At 44.8% G+C, this 24,165-nt stretch overlaps 1 protein-coding gene across 6 annotated transcripts in view; it reads left to right on the top strand.

The window, feature by feature from the left end:
- The window catches only part of RNF216 (ring finger protein 216), a 172,043-nt gene that overhangs the window by 127,475 nt on the left and 20,403 nt on the right, over nucleotides 1-24,165 (top strand). For all 6 annotated transcript variants that reach the window (XM_060124573.1, XM_060124572.1, XM_060124575.1 and 3 more), the window contains one exon: nucleotides 12,741-12,838. In XM_060124573.1, coding sequence (XP_059980556.1) covers nucleotides 12,741-12,838 — 98 coding nt within the window. The remainder of the gene's footprint in view (nucleotides 1-12,740; nucleotides 12,839-24,165) is intronic.

Here is a 24,165-nt window from a genome sequence, read left to right on the forward strand (position 1 = left end):
GCAAGGCAGGGGACAGGTCCAGTCATCTCATGGCTGTTTGTCACGGCTGCAGGATGGTAGCTGTGACAAGGCCAGAGATACTTGAGCTGGCTGGTGCAGTTACGTCTTCTTTAGAGCATGTGGAGTCAGGCTGACAAATCCTTCATTTCTTCTTTTTCTAACCTCAGGTAGCTCAGGTAATATCCTTCTGTTTCTCAGGTTGTGAGGCTGTTCATTAGGCTGTAGCACTCTTGTCCTTGGCCATGCCTCTCCTGTTTGATTTGTAGACTTGCTCCCTGAGCCCTTCTGCCACTTGTCTGTCTCCCGCAAGAAATACGTAGCATTTCCTGGTTTAACACTGAGGCAGAGGGTCACCTCTCTCCAAGTGGCCTTTATTGTCTGTCTGCCCCTCAGCACCCCTGCCCAGCTAGCTAACACCATGAAATATAGAGGAGGTCTCGAAGCGTATTGTGGGAGGCACATCTTTTGGTTTTCCTGAAATCTGGAGCCTCCCTTCCAGGGCATGTTGACAGTGGAGTGAGAGCAGGGAAGAGCTGGCTTTGCTGGCTCTTCCTTCCGGGCCAGGATTCCCAGAAGCTCCAGGAAGCCCAGGAGTTGCCCTTTTTTTTTTTTTTTAAATTTATTTATTTATTTTTGGCTGTGTTGGGTCTTCGTTGTTGCGCATGGGCTTTCTATAGTTGCAGCTAGCGGGGGCTACTCTTCATTGCACTGCACAGGCTTCTCATTGCAATGGCTTCTCGTTGCGGAGCACGGGCTCTAGGCGCACAGGCTTCAGTAGTTGTGGCGCACGGGCTTAGTTGCTCCACGGCAGGTGGGATCTTCCTGGACCAGGGCTCAAACCTTTGCCCCCTGCATTGGCAGGCGGACTCTCAACCACTGCGCCACCAGGGAAGTCCCCCAGGAGTAGCCCTTGGAGTGAGCACTGGGCTTGTTTCTGTCCAAGTTCTAACAATGTTTATTTTTGACAGTCGAAGTGACCTTTTATTAGATCCGCCACTTCATAATACATTGCTTTGCTCCTGAGCCCTCCTGAAGACTGTTGTTCTACCTGATTCTCATGCATTGTTCCTCACTAAAAGCATTACCTCTAGGGTAAACTGGAGATGGGTCCATTTTTCAATTTCTCACAGCTGGTCCCTGGAAGAAAGAGCCTCTCTGATCCTTTAGAGAAACTTTTTGGTTCTTGAATAAATGAATGAATCCTAAGTTGATGGTTTTCAGACTGTTTTAACTGTGACCTATAGTAGGAATATATTTTACCATAGAACCAACACATGCATAAACACATATATGTATAACGAAAACAATAGTTTTACAAAAAAACAAATGCCTGACATGTGGATGCACTCTAGTATCTTCTTTTCCGTTCTAGTTTTTTTTTTTATCATAATCCATTGAAATGATTTCATAACCCACCAGTGGTTTGTAGTCCATAGTTTAAAAATCATAGCTGTAAGTAGCTGGTTCCACAGACTTGCACTGTGTTGAGCGTCCGCCATGAGCAAACCCCTTTGGACAGGGCTTAGTCACAACCTCTGCCCTCCCGCCCTTTCAAGGCTGTGAGCGCAGCACAAGGGAGGAGAGGCCCAGGGTCCAGGTGGAGGTGTGGCTCAGAGACCTGAGAACTCACCAGGAAAGGGGAGCCAGCAGATGGGGGTTCTTTGGGACTTAACTCACTCAAGTCCTTGTAGAGGGAATCCTCTTTAACCTGTTTACTCTGGGTACAGGCCAAAGTCCTTATCATTACCTCCCAGGCCCCAGACACCCTGCCCTCCTTACAGCTTACTGGCCTTTCCACCTCCCTTCTTGCTGTTTCCATGGCCTGGAATTCTTTCCCCCAGACATCACAAAGCTTACTTGCTTTCCTAAGTCTTTGCTTAAATACACCTTCTCAGAGAGGCCTTCCCCAACCACCCACTTTAAAATTATGAATAATTTCCCTTTCTGCAACCCAATGCTAACATTCTTCCTCCCTGTGTTTTTCTCCTAAGCACCTATAATCTTATCTCACTGTGTATTTTACTTATTTGACATATGGTGTGACCTTCCCTCCATCCCCAGTAAATTCTCTGAAGATAGGGGATTTGTATTTGTCCATTTTATTCCCCAATGCCCAGAGCAGTAATCAGATTATATTAATGTCCACCTCCTGGCATTGCCCCGGGTGTTGCTTATATTGTCCCATTGGTTCTGTTAAGTGGACATTCTAGAGAACGTTATCAGTATTTGAACTTACATTTATTTCAGGAAACATTCACCTCCCACTTTTTATCGTAGAAGTCCTGGTCCCTATAGTATAGTAAAGAGCAGGCAGCTGTGGCCCTGATGTAATGGGCTTTTCCCAGTCAGTATTTCTCAAGCATTACCCTTTTACCAGGCAGCGTAAATCTCTTTAAGTCTCCGTACCTTTATAGCTTTCTATCCCTAGAGGGCAGCATTAGCACAGAAACCAAATTTATAAACCACCTATTCTGATTTGTCACCTAATCCTGGTGGATCCAAAGGAAGGGAGTGCTTGACTTCTTTCTAATCTGTAGGAGTAAGATTTGGAGATTTCTTTTTTCAAAATCTGCTTCTGTGCATAGAAATGGTGGGGTGCGCATCCAGTGCACACATTTTTTTAAATCTCCATAGTTTGTGTGTGTGACCATCAAAAAATAAGAACAGTATGGGATCTTCCCCAAAGAAGCCCATTCCACAGTAATGTTGCCCAGAGCTGTTGCTGGGTCACACCCAGATTTGAATTTCTACATTCAGAAATCAAAAGGTTCTTCTGCCTCAGAGTGATTATTTACTTTGAGGAAAGAGAGAAACCCCCTGCAAGGAGAGCTTGGCTTCTTGTAGAGGCATGATGTAATCCAATAATTACAAGACATCATTTAAAGAATTAATGTTCAAATTTTGTTTGTCCTTTAAGAAAAGTGGGCCCAGGCATCATATACCCAGAGAAAACCATAATTCAAAAAGACACATGCACCCCAGTGTTCATTGCAGCACTATTTACAATAGCCAGGTCATGGAAGCAACCTAAATGCCCATCGACAGACGAATGGATAAAGAAGATGTGGTACATATATACAATGGAATATTACTCAGCAATAAAAAGGAACGAAATTGGGTCATTTGTAGAGATGTGGATGGACCTAGAGACTGTCATACAGAGTGAAGTAAGTCAGAAAGAGAAAAACAAATATCGTATATTAACACATATACGTGGAACCTAGAAAAATGGTACAGATGAAGCAGTTTGCAGGGCAGAAACTGAGACACAGATGTAGAGAACAAACATATGGACACCATGGGGGGAAAGTGGTGGGGGTCGGGGTGTGATGAATTGGGAGATTGGGATTGACATATATACACTAATATGTATAAAAGGGATTGACTAATAAGAACCTGCTGTGTTAAAAATAAAGAAAATTAAATTTAAAAAAATAGTGATTAAGAAAAAAAGAAAAGTGGGCCCAGGCAGAGTGGACTGGTCTTGTTGGGGTGAGGGGTGGGCAGGAGGAACCTGTGACCTGACCTCAGGTGGTAACTGACCTTCCAGAGCCCCTGGGTGGGAGAAGGAAAGAGCCAGGCTGACTGTGATTTTTTTTAATTTATAAATTTATTTATTTATTTTTGGCCGTGTTGGGTCTTCGTTGCTGCACAGGCTTTCTCTAGTTGCAGCGAGCGGGGGCTACTCTTCGTTGTGGTGTGTGGGCTTCTCACTGTGGTGACTTCTCTTGTTGTGGAGCACGGGCTCCAGGTGCGCAGGCTTCAGTAGTTGTGGCACGTGGGCTCAGCAGTTGTGGCTCGTGGGCTCTAGAGTGCGGGCTCAGTAATTGTGGCGCATGGGCTTAGTTGCTCCGCCGCATGGGGGATCTTCCCGGACCAGGGCTCGAGCCCATGTCCCCTGCATTGGCAGGCGGATTCTTAACCACTGCACCACCAGGGAAGTCTTGACCGTGATTTTTGAGTCTTAATCTCTCTAAAGTAGAGGCTCGCACAAGCAGTATAGTTGGTGAAGCTCCTTTCATTGGAAATGAAGAGAGATCAGTTTCCACATATTGGAGCTATAGGAGAAAATCAACAAAGAATGTCTTATTTGAAATATATGCAGTGCTTTCTCAAGCACCATCTGCAGGCATTTGGCCATTAGCTTCTTGGTAATAACTGATCTGTAAGTTTTATGCATTAGGTTGGGGAAGGTGATTAGGGAGCAAAGAAAGGAACCACAGTGGAAAAGGCGTAGCCCGTATCCTTAAGGCATAAACTCTAAAGAATTAACTTGAAATTGTCTTACATATAGCTTGATTTTCTCATAAAATCATCATTATATTTTGTATAACTATAAAGAAAAAGATATGATAGGGAGGAACTAATGTTCTTTTGGGAAGGGGTTCAGTTTACTAAGAGGTTTCATATGCCTTTTTCCCACGTAAAATGCATACGTCCCAGGAGTAGAGGTGGGGTTGTATGTGTAACTCTGTATGGAGAGGAATGTGCTTTGTCTTGCCAGCCTTCATCTCTCTGTAATTTTTCATACCTTCAGCCCCTTGCTTGTCTCAGACCTAGTGTAAGGCTCTAGAAACCCAAAGATAGCTGAGACACAGTGTAGAACATTGTAAGCTCCTTTCAGTCAGGAATTTTGCTGGCTTACTCACTAGTGTATCCCCCTGTGGCACATAACAGGCACTCAAAAGATAACATTTTTTGAACAGATGAATTGAACCCTCCATTCCAAGCCTGTCTGTAGTGATCAGCAGGGCATAGTCTGTGCCTGCAAGGAGTGCTTGGCTCCTTGGAGATGTGATGTAACCAGATAATTACAAGACACTATTAAAAGTGCTACTGTGATAGAGTTGGAGCCAAGGGCTCCAAGAGTCCAGAGAAAGAGTGCCAACTTTTGCCCGTGTCATTTGGGTTTTCCAGAGCCCCCGGTACTTGAAATGAGAGCTGATGAGTAGTTGTTGCCAGCAGAGAAAGGACACCTAGGCAGAGCTTTGCAAGGTTGAGGGTGTTGAGCGTGTGGCACTGGCAGGAGGCCAACAGTGCTGGCCTTGGGTGCTGGCTCAGGACGGACGTGAGACCTGGAACGGCTGTTTCTCTGAGCTTCTCTCCTTCTTCTCTCCTGGCTCACTTGACCATCCTCCATCCTGCTCCCACTCCTCTACCAGATACCCTTCAGGTTTGAGCTGACACGCCACCTCTGCGCAGGGCTGTCCTTCACACCTCTTTGCCCCTCACCTTGCTTTAGTTCCCCTGGGTGCTCCTTGTCTTCCTACAGACTAGACGTTTATCTGTTTGGCGATCCACCCACTCCAGCACTCCCAGAATGTAGACTCGGGGAGGGCAGGGACTTCATTTGTTCAGTGATCGTTTGCTCAGAACAGTGCCTGGTCCTCGTGGCAGCGCTCAGGAGGTATTTGTTGAAGGGGGCGAGGGAGGGAAAGTGAAGGTGTCCTTACTCCTTTCAGTGGAGAAATTGTCTGCACTGAATCACAGGGTTGGTGATGGTAAATCATCTCAAGCATTCTCACTAGCAAGTCTTCATGTATTCTAATCCTGGCCACCTTTGGGGAAGTGAGCGGCCAGTATTTACAAGTAAAGTTCCAGGGGCTGGTTGAGGGAAGGACCAGGTAACTGATATTTGGTTCTGGTGTGGAATACTCACGTTTGTACATCTAATGGGAATCTAAAAACACACTTCTGTCAGTGCCCCGCCAGACATGCAACTGGCTGAAAGCGACAGGAACAGCTACTTCCTCACGTGTGTCCAGTCCAGGATTACTTTGTGATTAGCAGGTTCCTATCATTATCATTAATAAAAGGTGTCCTCGTGTTTAATCCTAGTCCATCCTGCCTCTTAATGGGTCATTCCCAGCTCTCCAGGAAACGCAGGGAAGCAGGCATCCTGCACAGCTGCAGCTCGGTGTCCACACCTTTGCTACCCTGACGCTTGGTTCTACGTGACCTCACTGACCTTTCGTCTGTGGTCTCCTTACACAAGATGCCCATTGTAACCTCAGGGCTTCCAGTAAACAATGACCTGTTCTTGCTCACAGACACCGTGCTGGAATCAGTGAGAATAGAGTGGGGAGTGTAAATGGATTTGAGCAGACTTGAGTCTATAGCTCTGTGACCTTAAACAAGTTAATTTGCCTCTCTGAGCCTTCCTTTCTCATTTACTTAAAAAAAAGGGGGGGGTGGATAATGGCCAGTACTTCCCTTGTAGAATTGCTGTGAAGACTAAGTGAAATATGTGTGTAAACAGCCTGTACCAAAAGGTGTATAGGTCTGAAAGCTTGAACCAGGGTCTCGGGTGAGATGTCTGAGTTCAAGACTCTTGTTAAAGATGTTCCATACCATATAGATGACATTTCAATGAGAAACTCATCTAAAGAGCCAAAACTGAAAAAAACAATCTCCTTTTAAAAATAATAATGAAGTCCCTTTCTGAAATCTTGTAGGAAAAGTGGTCCTCTTATTCCTAACAAGAAAAGATAGGTATGTTGCCGTTTGCTGGTTACAGGTCAGCCTCACCTCTGCCAGGCTCAGCATTGGCACAGCTTGGTTCAGGAGGGAGGTTGTGGCCTTATTTGTGGAGGGCTGTGGAGGAAGTCTGCCCAAGAACTGAATCCAGACTCTAGGGCTTGTTCCCCTAAAAGTTATTTACCAGACCCTAGTTCAGTGAGGGGGTCACTGCAAGGTCCTACAACCTAGCAAGCCATCAGCCGCCAGAGTGATCTTTTGAAAATGTGAATTAGATCATTGCACTTCCCACCTATTTAGCCTGGCTTTCCAAACACCTCCCTCCAGCCTCAGCGGCTGCACCAGGATTCACCACTGTCTACTCTCAGCTCTCCCCCTTGGGCTCCAGCCAATACCAACTCCCTCTGTGCTCCTTGAATGAGACAGGCCCTCACCTGTGCCAAAGCCTTCACACATCCTCTCCCCTCTGCCTGGAACACCCTTCCCCCGTATCTGGCTAACTCTGCTCATCCCTCAGGGCTCAGATTCAACATCACATCCTCACAAAGCCTTTCCTGATCGCTGGGCTAATTTAACTCCGCTCTTCTACAGCACCCAGTGCTTTTCCTCTGAATGTTCCTGTCACAGATGTAGCTGTATATCCAGTTTGTCTAATGTCTGTTTTCTTCAGCAGAACATAAGCTGCAAGAAGTTAGACACTGAGTCTAACTTTCTTAATGCTGTATCCCCAGCATCTCATACAGCCCTCAACCAATGATAAAAATTCAGCAAATATTGAGAGTGAATAAATAAGCTCGTTTAAAATTAAACTTCTGTTCTCACCTCTGCCTCCCACCCTCACTCAGATCTGCTCCTCCTCCTTCATCACTTGATCCAAGTCCATGTTTTCCCCAACCCAGTCCCATAGACTCTTCAGTTGCTGCCTAACTGTCCTCTTGCCTCTAGTCTCAGCCTCTTCAGTCCATCAGTGCATTTGGAAACACAAGCCCAAGCAGGTTGCTGCCACGTCTGGATCCCTTCCATGACTTTCTGATAGCTAGGGTAGTAGATGGCACAACTTTGCGATTGCTCTCTGTATTGGAAAAAAATGTGTACAGCAGAATTCCCCCAAAGTATGTATTTGTTTATTTATAAATTATGTGTGTGTACTACCGTTGTAACATACATTGCAAAATATACATAAATACAGAAAATTGTAAAGGGTAGGATGAAATAAATACTTTTTTAAATAATTTTATTTAAAAAACAATTTTTTTTTTTTGCGGTACACGGGCCTCTTACTGTTGTGGCCTCTCCCGTTGTGGAGCACAGGCTCCGGACGCGCAAGCTCAGCGGCCATGGCTCATGGGCTTAGCCGCTCCACGGCATGTGGGATCCTCCCGGACCAGGGCACGAACCCGTGTCCCCTGCATCGGCAGGCGGACTCCCAACCACTGCGCCACCAGGGAAGCCCAAAACAAAACAATTCTATTTAATAATGTGAAAACCTTTTGTGTTCATTAAAATATTAACACTTTGAATATGTTTCATTGTTGAAATGTTTGATTGAGAGTCTGGTTCTACTTCTTTTCTTGTCCATGCCGTGTGACTTGTGGGAACTTAGTTCCCGGACCAGGGATTAAACCCACGCCCTCAGCAGTGAAAGCACAGAGTCCTGACCACTGGACCTCCAGAGAATTCCCTGGTTCTACATTTTACGTACTTTAATGGCTGTTGTAGCTGGGAAAGGCACTTCCCTAAGAGATGGCAGTCCAGATGTGAGGAGTACTTTATTGGTTGCCTGGATGTTCTCATCACTCATGATACTGTTGTATTTTAATTTTTGTTTGTTTTGGCTGCATCGGGTCTTTGTTGCAGCACGAGGGACCTTCTTTGCGGCGTGCAGGCTTCTCTCTAGTTGAGGCGCACAAGCTCAGTAGTTGTGTCGCACAGGCTTAGTTGCCCCGCAGCATCTGGGATCTCAGTTTGCTGACCAGGGATCGAACCTGCATCCCCTGCATTGTAAGGCGGATTCTCTACCACTGGATCACCAGGGAAGTCCTCACGATACTGGTTTTATTCAGTCCCATGAAGACACCAACTCCTCAAAGAATCCTTGTCTGACTTAGCCCCACCCCCTTTGCTGTCTCTTGTGTGCTCGTGTGTGCGCATGCGCACGTACATGTGTACACTATTATACTTAACCTCCACTGTGCTCTACTTGGTTTGCTCACATATCTGACTTCCTTGGCATCCTTGCCATCCTTGCCGTAGAGAAAATAGAAATCCTCAAATTCCCTTAGTGAAAGGAAGGAAAGCCCACTGATTCTGCCTGAGCTTTGACTTTGCCAAGCTTTATTGATTCCCAAGGGTTCCAGCATCCATCTCATTGTCTGTTTTCCTGTCTTAAAATCGAACTCTTTCTGGCTTTGGCTAGCATCCGTATGTCATTTGGGTCTTGAGGTGGGGAGAACCAGTGACTTTGACAGCTGGAAGACACATGTGGCCTGAATGCCCATAGCCCTGTGGCTTCTGGATTATGCTAAGCACTTGTGAATGGTCAGGTGCCCGGGCCTCATCTTTTACTTAAGAGGTGTGAGGATTTACGGCCCCACTAGTCTTTGAGTACCTGAGATGGCAAAGCAGAGAGCTGGAATTTCAGAGATTTGATATGAATTGGCCACAGCCTCATACCCCATATCTTAGGCCAGCAGACTTCTCTCCCCTGGATAGTGAGTCTGGAAGTTTCACTGGAGGAACCATTCAGAAATAAGTGAGCAGTTTCTACTGTGTTCCGCTTCTGAGACAAGGCTGGAAGTCAAGCAGGAAAGATGCAGGATGCACAGGGAACCAAGAAACTTCAGAGCAGGCCTGGAGGGATGGCGAGCAAGAAGTGCAGAGTCTGGTGACTTGGACCCTTGGTCTCATCTCTCGGGTTCTTTGCCAGCAGCAGGAAGCCCTGCTATGCGTAGATGATGACCTGGACACTGTCTGCTAGTCTTTTAGGAAGCTGTTTCTTTGAAGAAATGTCAGCTCCGTGACAGGGTCATCTGAAACCAAACTTGATCTTCTGCCTTACCCAGTAAACATTATTTAAGCAGCAGAAAATGGATGAAGAGAAGCTGTCGAGTACTTTCTTTAGAGTACAGAGTTAAGACCTTAATGAATAGTCGAAACACCTTGATGCATCTTGCGCACTAAAGGGCAACGTAGAACTTAACCAGAAATCTCTCTGATGTCATGAGGAACATGGACTGGTAGCTGCTGAGTTAACCAGTGTGTGCATGCCTTCCTCATCAAGAAGGAAGGAGCTGCCTTCTCTGTTGTATTTGGGCCGATGATGAATTCATCTGTTTCCTCCTGATCTGAAAATGCACACAGGTGATGGGAAGCCTCTCCAATTAGATTTGACAGCCAGGATATGCATGTCCTTCATGTTTTGAAGTTACTTGTCAGCGTTGTACTCCACCTTCCAAAATGGTCCTTGGGACTTTCATTAACCTTACTTTGAAGAATTGATTATCTTCACGTTAGAAACATTGAAGAACATTTCTTCTGCCTAATATTGTTTAAGCATTTGTTGCATTTAGGAACAAAGCCTAGCTGTACTTGAGAGGAGAGAATTACAGCTTAGTGACGTATACGGTGTGTTTAGAAGAGAGGGTACGTTGTAAAGAAACAACACACAGAAAGGTCCAAATGTAAAATTCACCCAGCCTGCTATTTGCTTGCCTTCTTTTAATTGTGGGTTTCAATGTCTAACTAGCTAGTCTCTTCAAAAGACATTTCATTTTTATTCTCTGGGACCCCTCAGCCCTTCAATGAGAAGTACATGCCTGAAAAACCACACATGGACCTACAGGAGAGCCGCTGTGACATTGGAAGTAAGCAGTGGCTTCGTGGTGACCACTCACAGCTGACTCAGCTTGGCCAGGTCATCTTGCTGTCATGGACCTGTGCCTCACCTAGAAAATGGGTTCTTCCCTTATGAAGAAGGTCCCATGAATTAATAACTGGATCACCAGGAATGCTGGAAAGCACTCTCTAAATGCCATGCATTGTTTCCAAGATGTTATTCCTGGTGGGTGGCTAGGTTAGCATTGTTTTGAAGGTTAGGATATAGATACTAGCTCATTTATTCTCCAGCTGTTGTTTATCCTCCAGTTTCCCAGAATAGTCACACACAAGGTCTTTTAAAAATGGGTTTTTTTTTTAAAATGGGTTTTACGCTGCTTTACGTTTGGGTGTGTAGTAATGAAGTCAGTACTGATTTAGCTTCTCTTTACTGACAGAGATGTAGGTAGTGGACCAGAGAGCAGCATATCCCTTGGAAGCAACAGCATTTAATAGAGAATCTCTGATCAGCTCATCTCTAACCCCACCCCACCCCATGCCATTGATTGAAGCCTTTTTATGAGAGTTATTCAGGTTCTCAGTTCCTCAAGCAGTCCATTTTATTTCTCTTTCTCTTTTAAAATTTTATATTTTAATTAGGTGTAGTACAAGATACAAAAGATACAAAGAGCTTACAGTAAGAAGTCTCACCCCACTTTCCAGCCACTCGGGACAATTAGTACTACCAATTACTTGGGTATCCTTTCAGGTTGATTTTATATATCACTATATTCTACCACCAGCACGTTTTTTGATGTAGAAGTGGTAGCATCTTTACTATGTATACTACTCTGCACCTTGTTAGAGTCATCTTAGCAGTATATATTACAGAAAGTTCAGTAGGAAGTGGAGAATACAGAGGTAGGAGATGTTTCTAGAATTGATGTGAAGATATAATCTAGCACATCTCCTGGCGAGCTCTACCCCAGGTACTTCCAGATGCTAAACATGTACCCCCAGCTCCCTGCCTGACATCTCCACTGGGTGTCCCACAGGTCCCCCTGTGTCATTACTGCCAAGATCAAACTTGGGATCTTAACACCTGCCCTCCCTCCTCCCAAGCCAGGCCTTTTCCACTGTTCCCAAGCTCCATCCATGTCACTATTATCTTGGGTTGCACAAACCAGAAACCAAGGCATCAGGGTGATACCTCCCTCTCCTCATTCCCAGAGCCAGGCCGTCACCAAGCCAGCCAGTTTTACTTCCTAAATTTCTCTTAAATCAGTCAACTTTCCTTCATGTCCTCACCTACCTGACCAGGGCCTCCATAGTCTCTCTCCTGAATGACTTTAATAGCTTCCTAGTGTCTTACACTTCCACTCTTTTCTCCCTGTGCTCTGTTCTCCACTCAGAATCATCTTTTAAAATCACAAACCTGCTCATGTTACTTCCATGCTTGACACCTTTCGATGCTTCCCTACCACTCTTAGGATAAAGGTCAAACTGATAATCACATCCTACAAAACCTCACATGGACGGGCTCCAGCGGGCCGCACGAGGCCTGTTTTCACTGCCTGCAGTCCAGCTACAGGAACCAAACTCGGCCAGTTTCATCTACCAGAGTCTTTCTCTTACTGTTCCTCTGTCTGGAATGCTATTCTCTTTCTGCTTTCTTTGACTCGTCTTTCTGATCTCAGGCTCCACGTCCTCAAGCCTTCACTGTCGCCCCAGGCCAAACAAAGCTGACACCACCATTTCTTCCTTCATTGTACTTATTAGGGTTGTGGTTTCTATTTATGGAAATTAAATTGCATTAATGTTTCTTTAAATTCCTGTTACTGATGTGAGATGGTTTCTGGCACATGTGAAAATATTTTATAAACTGTGAAGAGTCCTAGAATAAAAATTAGTAATTATTTTGAATTTATGTTTATAAATGAAGTTAAGCTATGGAGGATGATATCCATGTTTATGAGTGAGGGATGACTGAGGGAATGTCTCCCTTAAGGACCCCTAGTGATCCTAATGTAGACTGTTCTTCACTTCAATTCAACACAAGTGGTCTATGCCAGACCAACAATGGAACGCTGGTCAGCACCAGACCTCAAGCAGCTCACAGTATTTTATCTTTAAAAAACCAAGATCACATAAATTTATCTTCTGTAGTTTTTTCAGGTGACTCCTGGCATTTTAGAAACCTTATAAACCTTGGGTGATGGGAGCGACACTTTCTTTTGATCCAAGGAGAGAAAAATTTCCCCATGCTTTCTTATAATGATTCTTACATCTTCTATTGAGATGTCTTTAGAAATATCCCTGCTGAAAAGGAGAGAGATCCTCTGAAAGAATCAAGCCAAGTGAAGCTTGTTTCGCATTCCCGATTGTTCAACAGAGACGTATATGGGGTCTGCTCACCAAGAGCTGTCTTTGTGTCTCTCCTTTATCCCCAGGAAACCTGTAGGAAGTGTCAGGGACTCTGGAAAGAGCACAACGGTCTCACTTGTGAAGAACTGGCTGAAAAAGATGACATCAAGTACCGAACATCTATGTGAGTAACATGATTCAGGGGGGCTTATTGACTGATTTGCAACTCCCCCATTAACCTGCCTTTTGGGCAGAGGGGGCAGTGAATATTGTGGGAAAAATAAGCTCTGAAGCTACCCCAGGCCAGAATGATCTCAAGGAAGGGACCTAACCCCTGAGCCTCTGTTTCCTCATCTCTGCAGCCTCTTAGAACTATTTCTCGGTCAAATGTAACATAGTAAATGCCTGGCACATATGAATTCAATAACTTTCGGTTCCTCTTCTCTTTACTAATAAAATAAAATGTGTTATTACACATTTTAATTAACTTATTTTTGGCCGCGTTGAGTCTTCATTGCTGTGCGCAGGCTTTTCTCTAGTTGCAGCGAGCAGGGGCTACTCTTCGTTGCGGTACACAGGCTTCTCATTGCAGTGGCTTCTGTTACCGAGCACAGGCTCTAGGCGCGCGGGCTTCAGTAGTTGTGGCTTGTGGGCTTCAGTAGTTGTGGTTCATGGGCTCGAGAGCACAGGCTCAGTAGTTGTGGCGCACGGGCATAGTTGCTCCGTGGCATGTAGTATCCTCCTGGGCCAGGGATTGAGCATGTGTCCCCTGCATTGGCAGGCGGATTCTCATCCACTGCACCACCAGGGGAGTCCCTTATTACACATTTTAATTAAGTCACATTGCACTACTGTTGCTTATCTGTTTTCTGTAGGAGACTGGTGGCCTGAGACATTAAGTAGAATTACAACCTCCAGAATTCAAAATAATGCAGTCAGTAAGAAGAACATCACTGTATAGCACTCCTTATGTGTCTGGGCACTTTACAGCTATTAAATACATTGATTTATATAATACAGAAGTCTATTTCTCTCTCATATGATAGTCCAGCCCTACCTGGCAGGTGGGGCAGATCTGTCCCATGAGGTCATTCAAAGACCTAGGTTTCTTGATCTCATTGCTTCACTAAGGTGGTGTTCTTATCTGCATAATTGTGACTAGGTTGCAGCCACATTTGCACTCCAGCCCGTAGAAAAGGAGAGAGACAGAGACAAGTTGCCAGGCAGGCAGCTTCTAAGTTTTAAGTGAAGCAGAAATTATATATATTATTTCTGCTCATACCCTGTTGGTCTAAACTGAGTCATATGGCCACAACTTGGCTCCAAGGCAGATACCATATATAGTTTCTAGCTGGCCGAATTTTTCTCCAGCTTAAATTTGAAGGGTAAGGAGTGGGTTTTGTGACCAAGAAAATAAAGTGGGAAATGGCTATTTGGGGCAGTTAACAGTCTCCAGGTCTCCACCACAGATAGGTACTATTATCCTCATTTTACAGATGACACAACTGACACACAGAGAGCCCAAGTAAACATGGTCACACAGGTAGTAATTGGCAGAATAATGTTCCCCAAAGATGTCCCATGTCCTAATCTCTGGAACCTATAAATCTTTGGATATATTTCCTTACATGGCAGTAGGGACTTTCCAAATGTGATTCAGGTTATGGAACTTGAAATAGGGAAGATTATCGTGAATTATCCAGGTAAATCCAGTCTAATCACATGACTTCTTAAAAGCAGAGTGAGCTTTTCCCTGATCAGACAAAGATGGAATGATGGACAAAGAGTCAGAGAGACACAAGAAGAATTTTACCTCCTGTTGCTCTCTGTGAAGGTAGAGGAAGAAGGCCATGAGCCAAGGAACATGAGAGCTTCCAGAAGCAGAGAATAACCTTCTGTTTATAGCTGCCAAGAAAATGGGGACTTCAAGTCCTACAACCTCAAAGAACTGAATCCTCTGACATTCCAGATGAGCAGCAAACAGATTGTCTCCTAGAACCTCCAGTAGGTAACAGAGCCCACCAGCACCTTGATTTTAGTCTGATGAGATCCATGCTGGACTTCTGACCTGTAAAACTATAAAATAATAAATTTGTGTTACATTTAGCTAATAAGTTTGTGGTAATTTGTTATAGCAGCAATAGAAAATAAATTTTGGAACCAGAAGTGGAATGCTGCTGTAACAGATACCTTAAAATGTAGAAATGGGTTTGGAATTGGGCAATGGGTAGAAACTGGAAGAATTTTGAGAAGCATGATAGAAAAATACATAGATTGCCTTGAACAGACCATTAGTAGAAATACAGACATTAGAAACCACCATTGAGGGCTCAGAAGTAAGTGAGGACCATTATGGGCAAAGCCTAAATTACCTTAGAGAACACTTAAATCACCATGAACAGACTGTTAGTAGAAATATGGACACGAAAGGCAGTGCTGGTGAGGACTCAGAAGGAAATGGAGAACATGTTATTAAAAACTGGAGGAAAGGGAATCCTTGTTATATAATGGCAGAAAGCTTAGCTGACTTGTGTCCAGCAATTATGAAGAAAGTAGAACTTGTAAATGGTGAAACGACATTTAACTGAAGTTTCCAAGCACAGTACTTTTTTTTTTTTTGGCTCTGCTGGGTCTTAGTTTTGGCATGTAGGATCTTTATTTGCGGCATGCGGACTCTTAGTTGAGGCATGCATGGGGGATCTAGTTCCCCAACCAGGCATTGAACCCAGGCCCCCTGCATTGGGAGCACAGAGTCTTACCCACTGGACCACCAGGGAAGTCCCCCAAGCACAGTATTGAAGAGTAGAAAATGCAAGTGGAAAGAGACAGACTGAGAGGAGAGCTGTTAACAAAAAGGAACAGGCAGGACTTCTCTGGTGGCGCAGTGGTCAAGAATCCACCTGCTGGTGCAAGGAGCAAGGGTTCGAGCCCTGGTCCAGAAAGATCCCACATGCCATGGAGCAACTAAGCCCATGCACCACAACTACTGAGCCTGCACTCTAGAGCCCACGAGCCACAACTGTTGAGCCCGCGTGCCACAGCTACTGAAGCCCGCATGCCTGGAGCCTCTGCTCTGCAACAAGAGAAGCCACCACAATGGGAAGCCCGCGCATTGCAACAAAGAGTATCCCCTGCTCGCCGCAACTAGAGAAGGCCTGCACACAGCAACGAAGACCCAACACAGCCAAAAATAATAAATAAATAAATAAATAAATAAATAAATAATTTTTTTTTTTTAAGGAACAGGCTTGATTGTTTCTGAAAATCTCATACTCTCCAGATGATAAAAGACCCTAAAATTAAGAGATTGACTGTCAGGAAAAGCATGCTCTAGAGAAAAAAACCAAGGCTGCCTTGAGAATGTCAGAGTGTTCAGTTACACAAAGGCTCTTTGAAGAGCCTGAGAGAGTGACTCACAGATCCCCTCGGTGTAACCAGGGAGCCTCTAGGAAACTCGGGCATTATCCCTCAGCCATCTAAGCAGAAGCCAAAAGTAGAGATGGGATTATCAAGGAAATATCTGTGAATGAGCTTCATGTCTTTTTTTTTTTTAATAAATTTATTTATTTATTTATTATTGGCTGTGTTGGGTCTTCGTTGCTGTGCACGGGCTTTCTCTAGTTGCAGGGAGCAGGGGCTACTCTTCGTTGCAGTGCGTGGGCTTCTTACTGCATTGGCTTCTCTTGTTGTGGAGCATGGGCTCTAGACACGCGGGCCTCGGTAGTTGTGGCTTGTAGGCTCTAGAGTGCGGGCTCAGTAGTTGTGGAGCATGGGCTTAGTTGCGCCACAGCATGTGGGATCTTCCCGGACCAGGGATCGAACCTGTGTCGCCTGCATTGGCAGGCGGATTCTTAACCACTGTGCCACCAGGGAAGCCCCTGAGCTTCATGTCTTAATGGAATGAATCCCTGTGACATACATGGGAGACCCACAAGGTTCTTGAGAATTTTATATCAGTAGAAACACTGCCAGGTTGGACTGAAAGAGACAGTACAAAATGAAAGATGTCTGTCAGACCCCCAAAATTCTATAAGCAGCAAACAGGCTGATTAAAAACTACTCAGCTGCAAACATATGCTACCTTTCTTGAAAAAGGAAGGATTATTCCTCTTCAAGCCATGAACAGAGCTGTGAGCCACAGAGGATTGTGCTCAGAGCTGAAATATAAAGGAGTTTGCCCAGCTGGATTTCTAAATTTATTAGGAATGGTGGCTCCTTTTTTCCTTCCATTTTCTCCCCCTTTGAACCAGAATATCTATAAATGCTGTCCTAGGCCTGTCCCATCATTGTATTTTAGGAGCAGATAATTTGTTTCTTTAGTTTCCCAGGCCCACAAATGGAGAGGAAGTGTGTCCCATAGTGGATCATACCCAGAGTCTCATCTATACCTAATTTAGATGATGAAATTTGAGTTGATGTTATACTGGATGAGATCTTTGGGGTCCTTGAGATGAGGTCACTGTAGTTTGCATGTGGGATGGATATCAGTCTTTGGAAGCCAGAGGGCAGACTATGTTAGAGAAGAGAAAATGGCCTCCAAAGATAACCCATGCCCTAATCCCCAGAACCTGTGGTTTGTTTTGTTTTGTTTTTCATCTCACATGGCAAAGGGCTTTGCAGATGTGATTAAGGTTACAGTAAACAAAAGAAAACTAATTCAGCCACATACATAGTAATCACAAATACCACGCCAACTAGAAGAATCTGGTACTGCTTTGTCACATCCAGGCTTATCCCTGTGAGCCAGCCTTTATATTTTAGAGTGACCACCACCCTGACCAGTGGCATGGCCTTGAGTGATGAACATGTCAAAAAATGTTCTTTTTTCAAAGTCATCATCTTGTCTGGCAGTATTCTAGCAGTTGTGCTATTGCCTAAAACACTTTAAACTTCTCATTTGGAATTGTCTTTCAGCCGGTTTAGGAGCCAGCTCCCCCCAAATCAGTTCTTATTATTGTGGACATGTCATATCTAGTTTGAGTTGGGAGGAACGGATGATTTCTGTTGTTGCTGTTTGAGCCTTTGTTTTGCCTTGAAGAAGGATGTCTTATTCATGAAGTCAGTACAGATTTATTGAGTGCTCACCCTGGATAGCTGTAGTTAAGAACCTTAGGCAAATTTTTAAATCTTTCTGTGCCTAAATTTCCTTATCTGTAAAGTATAGAGCATAATCATATCTACTTGTAGGGTTGTTATGAAGATTAAAATACCCAGAATGGTTCTTGCCACGTGATAAGTCTATATATATAATAAGTATTAGCTCTTTGTTGTTGTTGTTTTCTTTTTTAAGCAGGAAGCCCTGATTTATAAATGTGACAAAGCACATAAACAGACAACTTCTTGTATTCAGGGCCTGCTCAAGCCTGGTCATATGTACTCTACTTGCAGTTGGTAATGGAGTATTGCCCAGCTCTATAAACTGGTTCTTTTTTTCTTTCTTTCTTTCTTTTTTTTTGCAGTATGTGGGCCTCTCACTGTTGTGGCCTCTCCCGTTGCGGAGCACAGGCTCTGGACGCGCAGGCTCAACGGCCATGGCTCACGGCCCAGCCGCTCCGCGGCATGTGGGATCTTCCCAGACCGGGGCACGAACCCGTGTCCCCTGCATCGGCAGGCAGACTCTCAACCACTGCGCCACCAGGGAAACCCTATAAACTGGTTCTTGATCAGGCATTTAGACTACTCCAAGACTCGGTCACAGACCCAGAGATGTTTCTCAGAAGGAGAAGACTTGGTTACTTTTTTTTTGTTTTTGGCCACACTGTACAGATTTCAGGATCTTAGTTCCCCAACCAGGGATCGAACCCGCCTCCACAGTGAAAGTGCCACGTCCTAACCTTTGGACCACCAGGGAATTCCCAGAGTTGGTTACTTTTTGAAGCACAGCCCCCTTTCTGACTCTCCTGTCAGTTCCTGCTACGAGCTCTGTTCAGCATGTTGGTCTGCCGTAGACACTTGGAACACCACTGGGTCCAATAGCAGCTGGAAGGCTTCTCTTGGTTTAGACCCTACTTAAACCTGGCCTTTTGTATCAGCAGTAAATGGATCAGAACCATGTATCCAGATGTGATATATGTTAATTCCAAAATCCAGAAAGGCCTCCCAAATGTCTGACTTCTTTCTTTGTGGTAGGGGATACAACATAACAGCAATGTGTGGGTAGCTTTGGAAGGAATAGCCTGATATATATGCACATGACCTCCAGGCCACCAGAGATTCATAGAGATTAGAGATCTCTGTATTTTCAAGAGATCTATCTCCCACCTTCTGGCATACAATACACCATATTAATGTATCGTAAAGTACCTGCTACTTCCTGTTAACTGGGTTCTATTTGCATGTCATTAGAATAGTGGTCCAGTGGATTGTCTGTTGGTTGACAGATGATCAAGGTCCTTGCCAACTGCTTCTGGTGTTCTTGGCTTATTGGTCAGAAAATAAAAGCATTTTCCAGATCATTGGCTGCATACCAGTTGCCAGAGGTTATGTTTATTTGCTCTGGTAAGAAATGACATCTGGAACAGCAGCTGCAATTAGAGTCAGCACCTGATTAGGCTTATAGTAATGCAGTGTTCTCCAAGACCCATTCCTCTATACAGTCCAGACAGAGAAGTAAAAGGAGATTTATTGAGAATCAGCACCCCTTGATGGTGGTGCCACTCTCAAAGATGCTCACAGAAATCTGGTATCACTTTTTGTAGGCACAGGGTACACACAGGGAATCATAAGCAGTTTATTGCTAAATCATAAGATACAGCATAATAAGTGGTATAAGATGGGGCAGGTATTCCAGCAAAACTTGTACAAGAATGTTCGTTAGAAGCACTGTTTGCAATAGCCAAATGGAGGAAACAACCCAAATGTCCACCAACTGATGAATGGTAAACAGAGTGTAGTATATCCATAGAGTGGAATATTATTCAGCCGTGGAAAGGGAATGAAGATGTTTGGCTACACTGTGGATGAGCCTTCAAAACATGCTAAGTGAAAGAAACCACTTTCAAAAGGCCACATCTTGTATGATTCCATTTATATAAAGTATTCATAGGCTTATGGATATTTGCCTGTGTACAGAATAGACAAAACTGTTAGAGACAGAAAGCAGATGAGCAGTTGCAGGGGAAATGGGATTGGGGAGAGTGAGTGCTTAGTAGGTACAGTTTCCTTTGGGGGTGATGAAGATGTTCTGGAACTAGGTAGTGGTGATGGGTGCACAACATTGGGAATATACTAAATGTCCCTGAATTGTACACTTTAAAATAGATAAAATGGTAAATTTTATGTGCACATTATCACCAAAAAAGTGCATACACATGCGCACAGTGGAAAGCCATTTACGATTTTGAATAGTGTATGCTACAAGAAATAAGGACAGCTCCCAAAAGGAGTTTCCAACATAATTAAATAGTGGTGAGAACAAATAATCATGGAATCGTAGGATCTTGATTGGTTATGTAGAGGAGGGCAGTGAGCCTTCCTGTTTGAACACAAGGTCAGTCCACACAGCTGCAGCCCAGGCTTCTCTTCCTTTCCTGTGAATGATCACATCCTGTAGGGCTGTTTGCTTCCTGCCTAGTTTAGAATCTTCTTGCCAAATCACCCTCCTCCCAAAAAACTCAACTATGATTTCTCCCCAGTCCCATTTTGCACTTTCACATTACTGGATAGGTGGTCACCACATCCCATAATAGCAGTCCTTTTATGGTACAGGGCCATTCTGGCCCTATCTAGTTCTGTTCTTTTGCAAAAACAAAGGACTTGAATAGATATCCTTGCAGTGTTGAGTAGTTATTTGAACATTATAACCATGCTGAGTTGTATGTGTTTTTCATATTCCTCCATCCTTTTTTTTTTTGCGGCACGCGGGCCTCTCACTGCCGTGGCCTCTCCCGCTCCGGACGCGCAGGCTCAGCGGGCATGGCTCATGGGCCTAGATGCTCCGCGGCACGTGGGATCCTCCCGGACCGGGGCACAAACCCGCGTCCCCCGCATCGGCAGACGGACTCTCAACCACTACGCCACCTGGGAAGCCCCCTCCTCCATCCATTTCTCCCCCACCACACCCAGTATTATTTCACATTGGCGACTGACAGCTTGGTGGAACAGAGCAAGCAAATGCACCCTCTTCCTGGAAAGGACTATATAACCTTGGTTCTCTTTAGCCACTCCTCTCCCACACTACAGTCTAAGCAGCTGCCCAGGGAAGACATGAGCCAGCCCCCAGGCAGAGTGCAATGGCTTAAGGCCACACCTCAGTCTCCAGGGTGCGTGTACACAGAAAGTTTGTGCCATAGAAAATTGTAATTGTGTTTTGGTCACAGCTTTTCATTGGAGACTTTTTCATCAGAACCTTGTGAGTCTTGTTTGTTTTTTTAATAGTAATTTTGGGGACTTCCCTGGTGGTCCAGGGGTAAAGAATCAGCCTTCCAATGCAGGGGACACAAGTTCAATCCCTGGTCAGGGAACTAAGATCCCACATGCTGCAGGGCAACTAAGCCTGCATGCCACAACTATTGAACTCATACGCCTCAATGAGAGACCCCGCGTGCCATAAACTGCAGAGCCCACGCGCTCTGGAGCCCACATGCCCTGCAACCCACACGCCACAACTAGAGAGGAGCCTGAGCACTGCAACGAAGAGACCACGTGCCGTCATGAAAGATCCCGCATGCCTCAACAAAGATCCCATATGCCTCAACTAAGACCCGGTGCAGCTGAAAAAGCGGCGGGGTCGGGGTGGGGATAAATAAATAAAATAATAAAAAATAAAAGACAAGAACTTTATTTTAAAATAATAATAATTTTGAATATTTATTTATTTTGGCTGCACCAGGTCTCAGTTGTGGCACATGGGATCTTCGTTGTGGCACGTTTAGTTGCGGCATACAGGATCTTCAGTTGTGGCATGTGGGCTTCTTAGTTGCAGCATGAGGACTCTTAGTTGTGGCATGCGAACTCTTAGTTGTGGCATGCATGGGGGAATCTAGTTCCCCGACCAGGGATTGAACCTGGGCCCCCTGCATTGGGAGCATGGAGTCTCACCCACTGGACCACCAGGGAAGTCCCAGAACCTTGTGAGTCTTAACATGGAACATTGAGAACTGTCTTCACAGTTGCTGAGCTAACTGAAATCATGAACATGTGTACAATGTTGACAATAATAAATTTACTTTTTTAAAACTTTGTCTCCTTGACCTTGTTTCCTGTTCAGCAAAACTTAGAACTCATTTGTTCTTCTGTAACTTGAACTGGGTTTAAATTCTTTTCAGGCCAGAGTTCTGCCTGCCTTCATTTTGGGCTGTTCAAAGCTTAGACCTAAATGAAATGAATAGCAGCCAATTTCCTAATGTATTTTTCTATTTTTAAACACACATGATCTGGCTTCTGAGGAGCATTCTACAACAGTCTTCTAAATATCAGTAATTAAAACCACTTGCCTGGACTTCCCTGGTGTCGCAGTGGTTAAGAATCCGCCTGCCAATGCAGGGGATATGGGTTCGAGCCCTGGTTCGGGAACATCCCACATGCCATGGAGCAGCTAAACCTGTGCGCCACAACTACTAAGCCTGCACTCTAGAGCCTGTGAGCCACAACTACTGAGCCCACATGCCACAACTACTGAAGCCCACATGCCTAGAGCCCATGCTCCACAACAAGAGAAGCCACTGCAATGAGAAGCCTGCACACAGCAGCTGGAGAAAGCCCGTGTGCAGCAACAAAGACCCGACGCAGCCAAAAATAAATGTTTTTTTTTATATATATAATTTTTTTAATATCTTTTATTTTATTATTTATTTATGTTGGCTGTGTTGGGTTTTCATTGCTGTGGGCGGGCTTTCTCTAGTTGCGGCAAGCAGGGGTTGCTCTTCATTGCGGTGCACGGGCTTCTCATTGCGGTGGCTTCTCGTTGCAGAGCACGGGCTCTAGGCGCACGGGCTTCAGTAGTTGTGGCTCACAGGCTCAGTAGTTGTGGCGCACAGGCTTAGTTGCTCTGTGGCATGTGGGATCTTCCCAGACCAGGGCTCAAACCCTTGTCCCCTGCGTTGGCAGGCGGATTCTTAGCCACTGTGCCACCAGGGAAGTCCTAAATGTATATTTAAAAAAGAAAAAAAAAAAACACTTGCCTGACCACAGGCTCATCTGGCTACTCTTACTAATTAGCAGAAAAACTGGGAGCAGTGGAAGGAAGAAGGCTGCATTCCCTCAGCTTTAGGAGGGAGAGTGCAGATCAGAACTCATCCCCACATTATTACATTCTTTACAATGAAGCAATTACCTGGTTACACACTGTGTTTGTACTCGGAGAGGAGAGAAGTTCTCGAGCAATGGGATGAGTCCTTCAAGGCTATTCATGCTCTTCTTGGTCTCAGCAGGAATACCTTTTGACTCCTTCCCATCAAGATGATACTTCTTCATGCCAGCTGGGTACAAGCATCATAGCCTCTGCCTTATACTTTAAGGAACTCAACACAGCAGAGGAAGACACACATAAGCAATAATAGGCAAAGGTGGCAAGTGTTATTTCAGAGTTATGAACAGCACCATTAGAAGTAACTAATTCAGAAGTGCCAGCTCTTGAAAACAAGCCAAGACCTGTCATTTTGACTCTAGATATCAGTTAAAAGTGCTTCTGGAAACACGTTGCCTCCCTACAAGCTTCCCATTGGCCAGGATTGAGTCATATGTGTGCCCATCCCCTAGCTGCAAGGGAGTCTGAGAAGGTAGTATTCCAACATGCCAGTTTGTCATAGGAGTGAGCTTTGCCAACAGGAAGAAGTCATAGGTGGCATTGGATCGCCCCCAGCTGTGTCTACCCCAGCCCTATGTCAAGTATGTATTTAAAAACCTAAGATGTGTATGTAACTAAGGTTTACTGGCTCTCCATTATCCAGCTTTGTGTATATAAAAAACATTGTTTAGGAAGACACTGAGTTTTTTCTCTCCATTTTAAGCCTATAGTGACTCCTATAACAAATAGAATTATCATTTTCTAAATACTAGGTGCCAGGCACTTGCCCCAGGGTACCCTGTATCTTTTTTTTTTTTTTTTTGTGGTAAACGGGGCTCTCACTGTTGTGGCCTCTCCCGTTGCGGAGCAACAGGCTCCGGACGTGCAGGCTCAGCGGCCATGGGTCGCGGGCACAGCCGCTCCGCGGCATGTGGGATCTTCCCAGATCGGGGCACGAACCCGTGTCCCCTGCATCGGCAGGCGGACTCTCAACCACTGCGCCACCAGGGAAGCCCTACCCTGTATCTTATCTGTAATCCTCAAAACACTATGAGATGTTAAAAATAATTAATTAATTAATTTTGTAAAACACTATGAGAAAGTTCGGTTCTCCCAATTTAAAAATGAGGAAACTGGGTCTCAAGGCAGTTAAATAATTTACCCAAGGTCATACAACTGAAAAACTGAAGCAGTTCTGAGACTCCAAAATATAGGCTCCTTTTTTTTGTTTGTTTGTTTGACTGAGTTGGGTCTTCGTTGCTGCGCGAGGGCTCTCTCTAGTTGCG

The sequence above is a fragment of the Lagenorhynchus albirostris genome, chromosome 15, assembly GCF_949774975.1.
Source record: "Lagenorhynchus albirostris chromosome 15, mLagAlb1.1, whole genome shotgun sequence".
Taxonomy (NCBI): Eukaryota; Metazoa; Chordata; class Mammalia; order Artiodactyla; family Delphinidae; genus Lagenorhynchus; species Lagenorhynchus albirostris.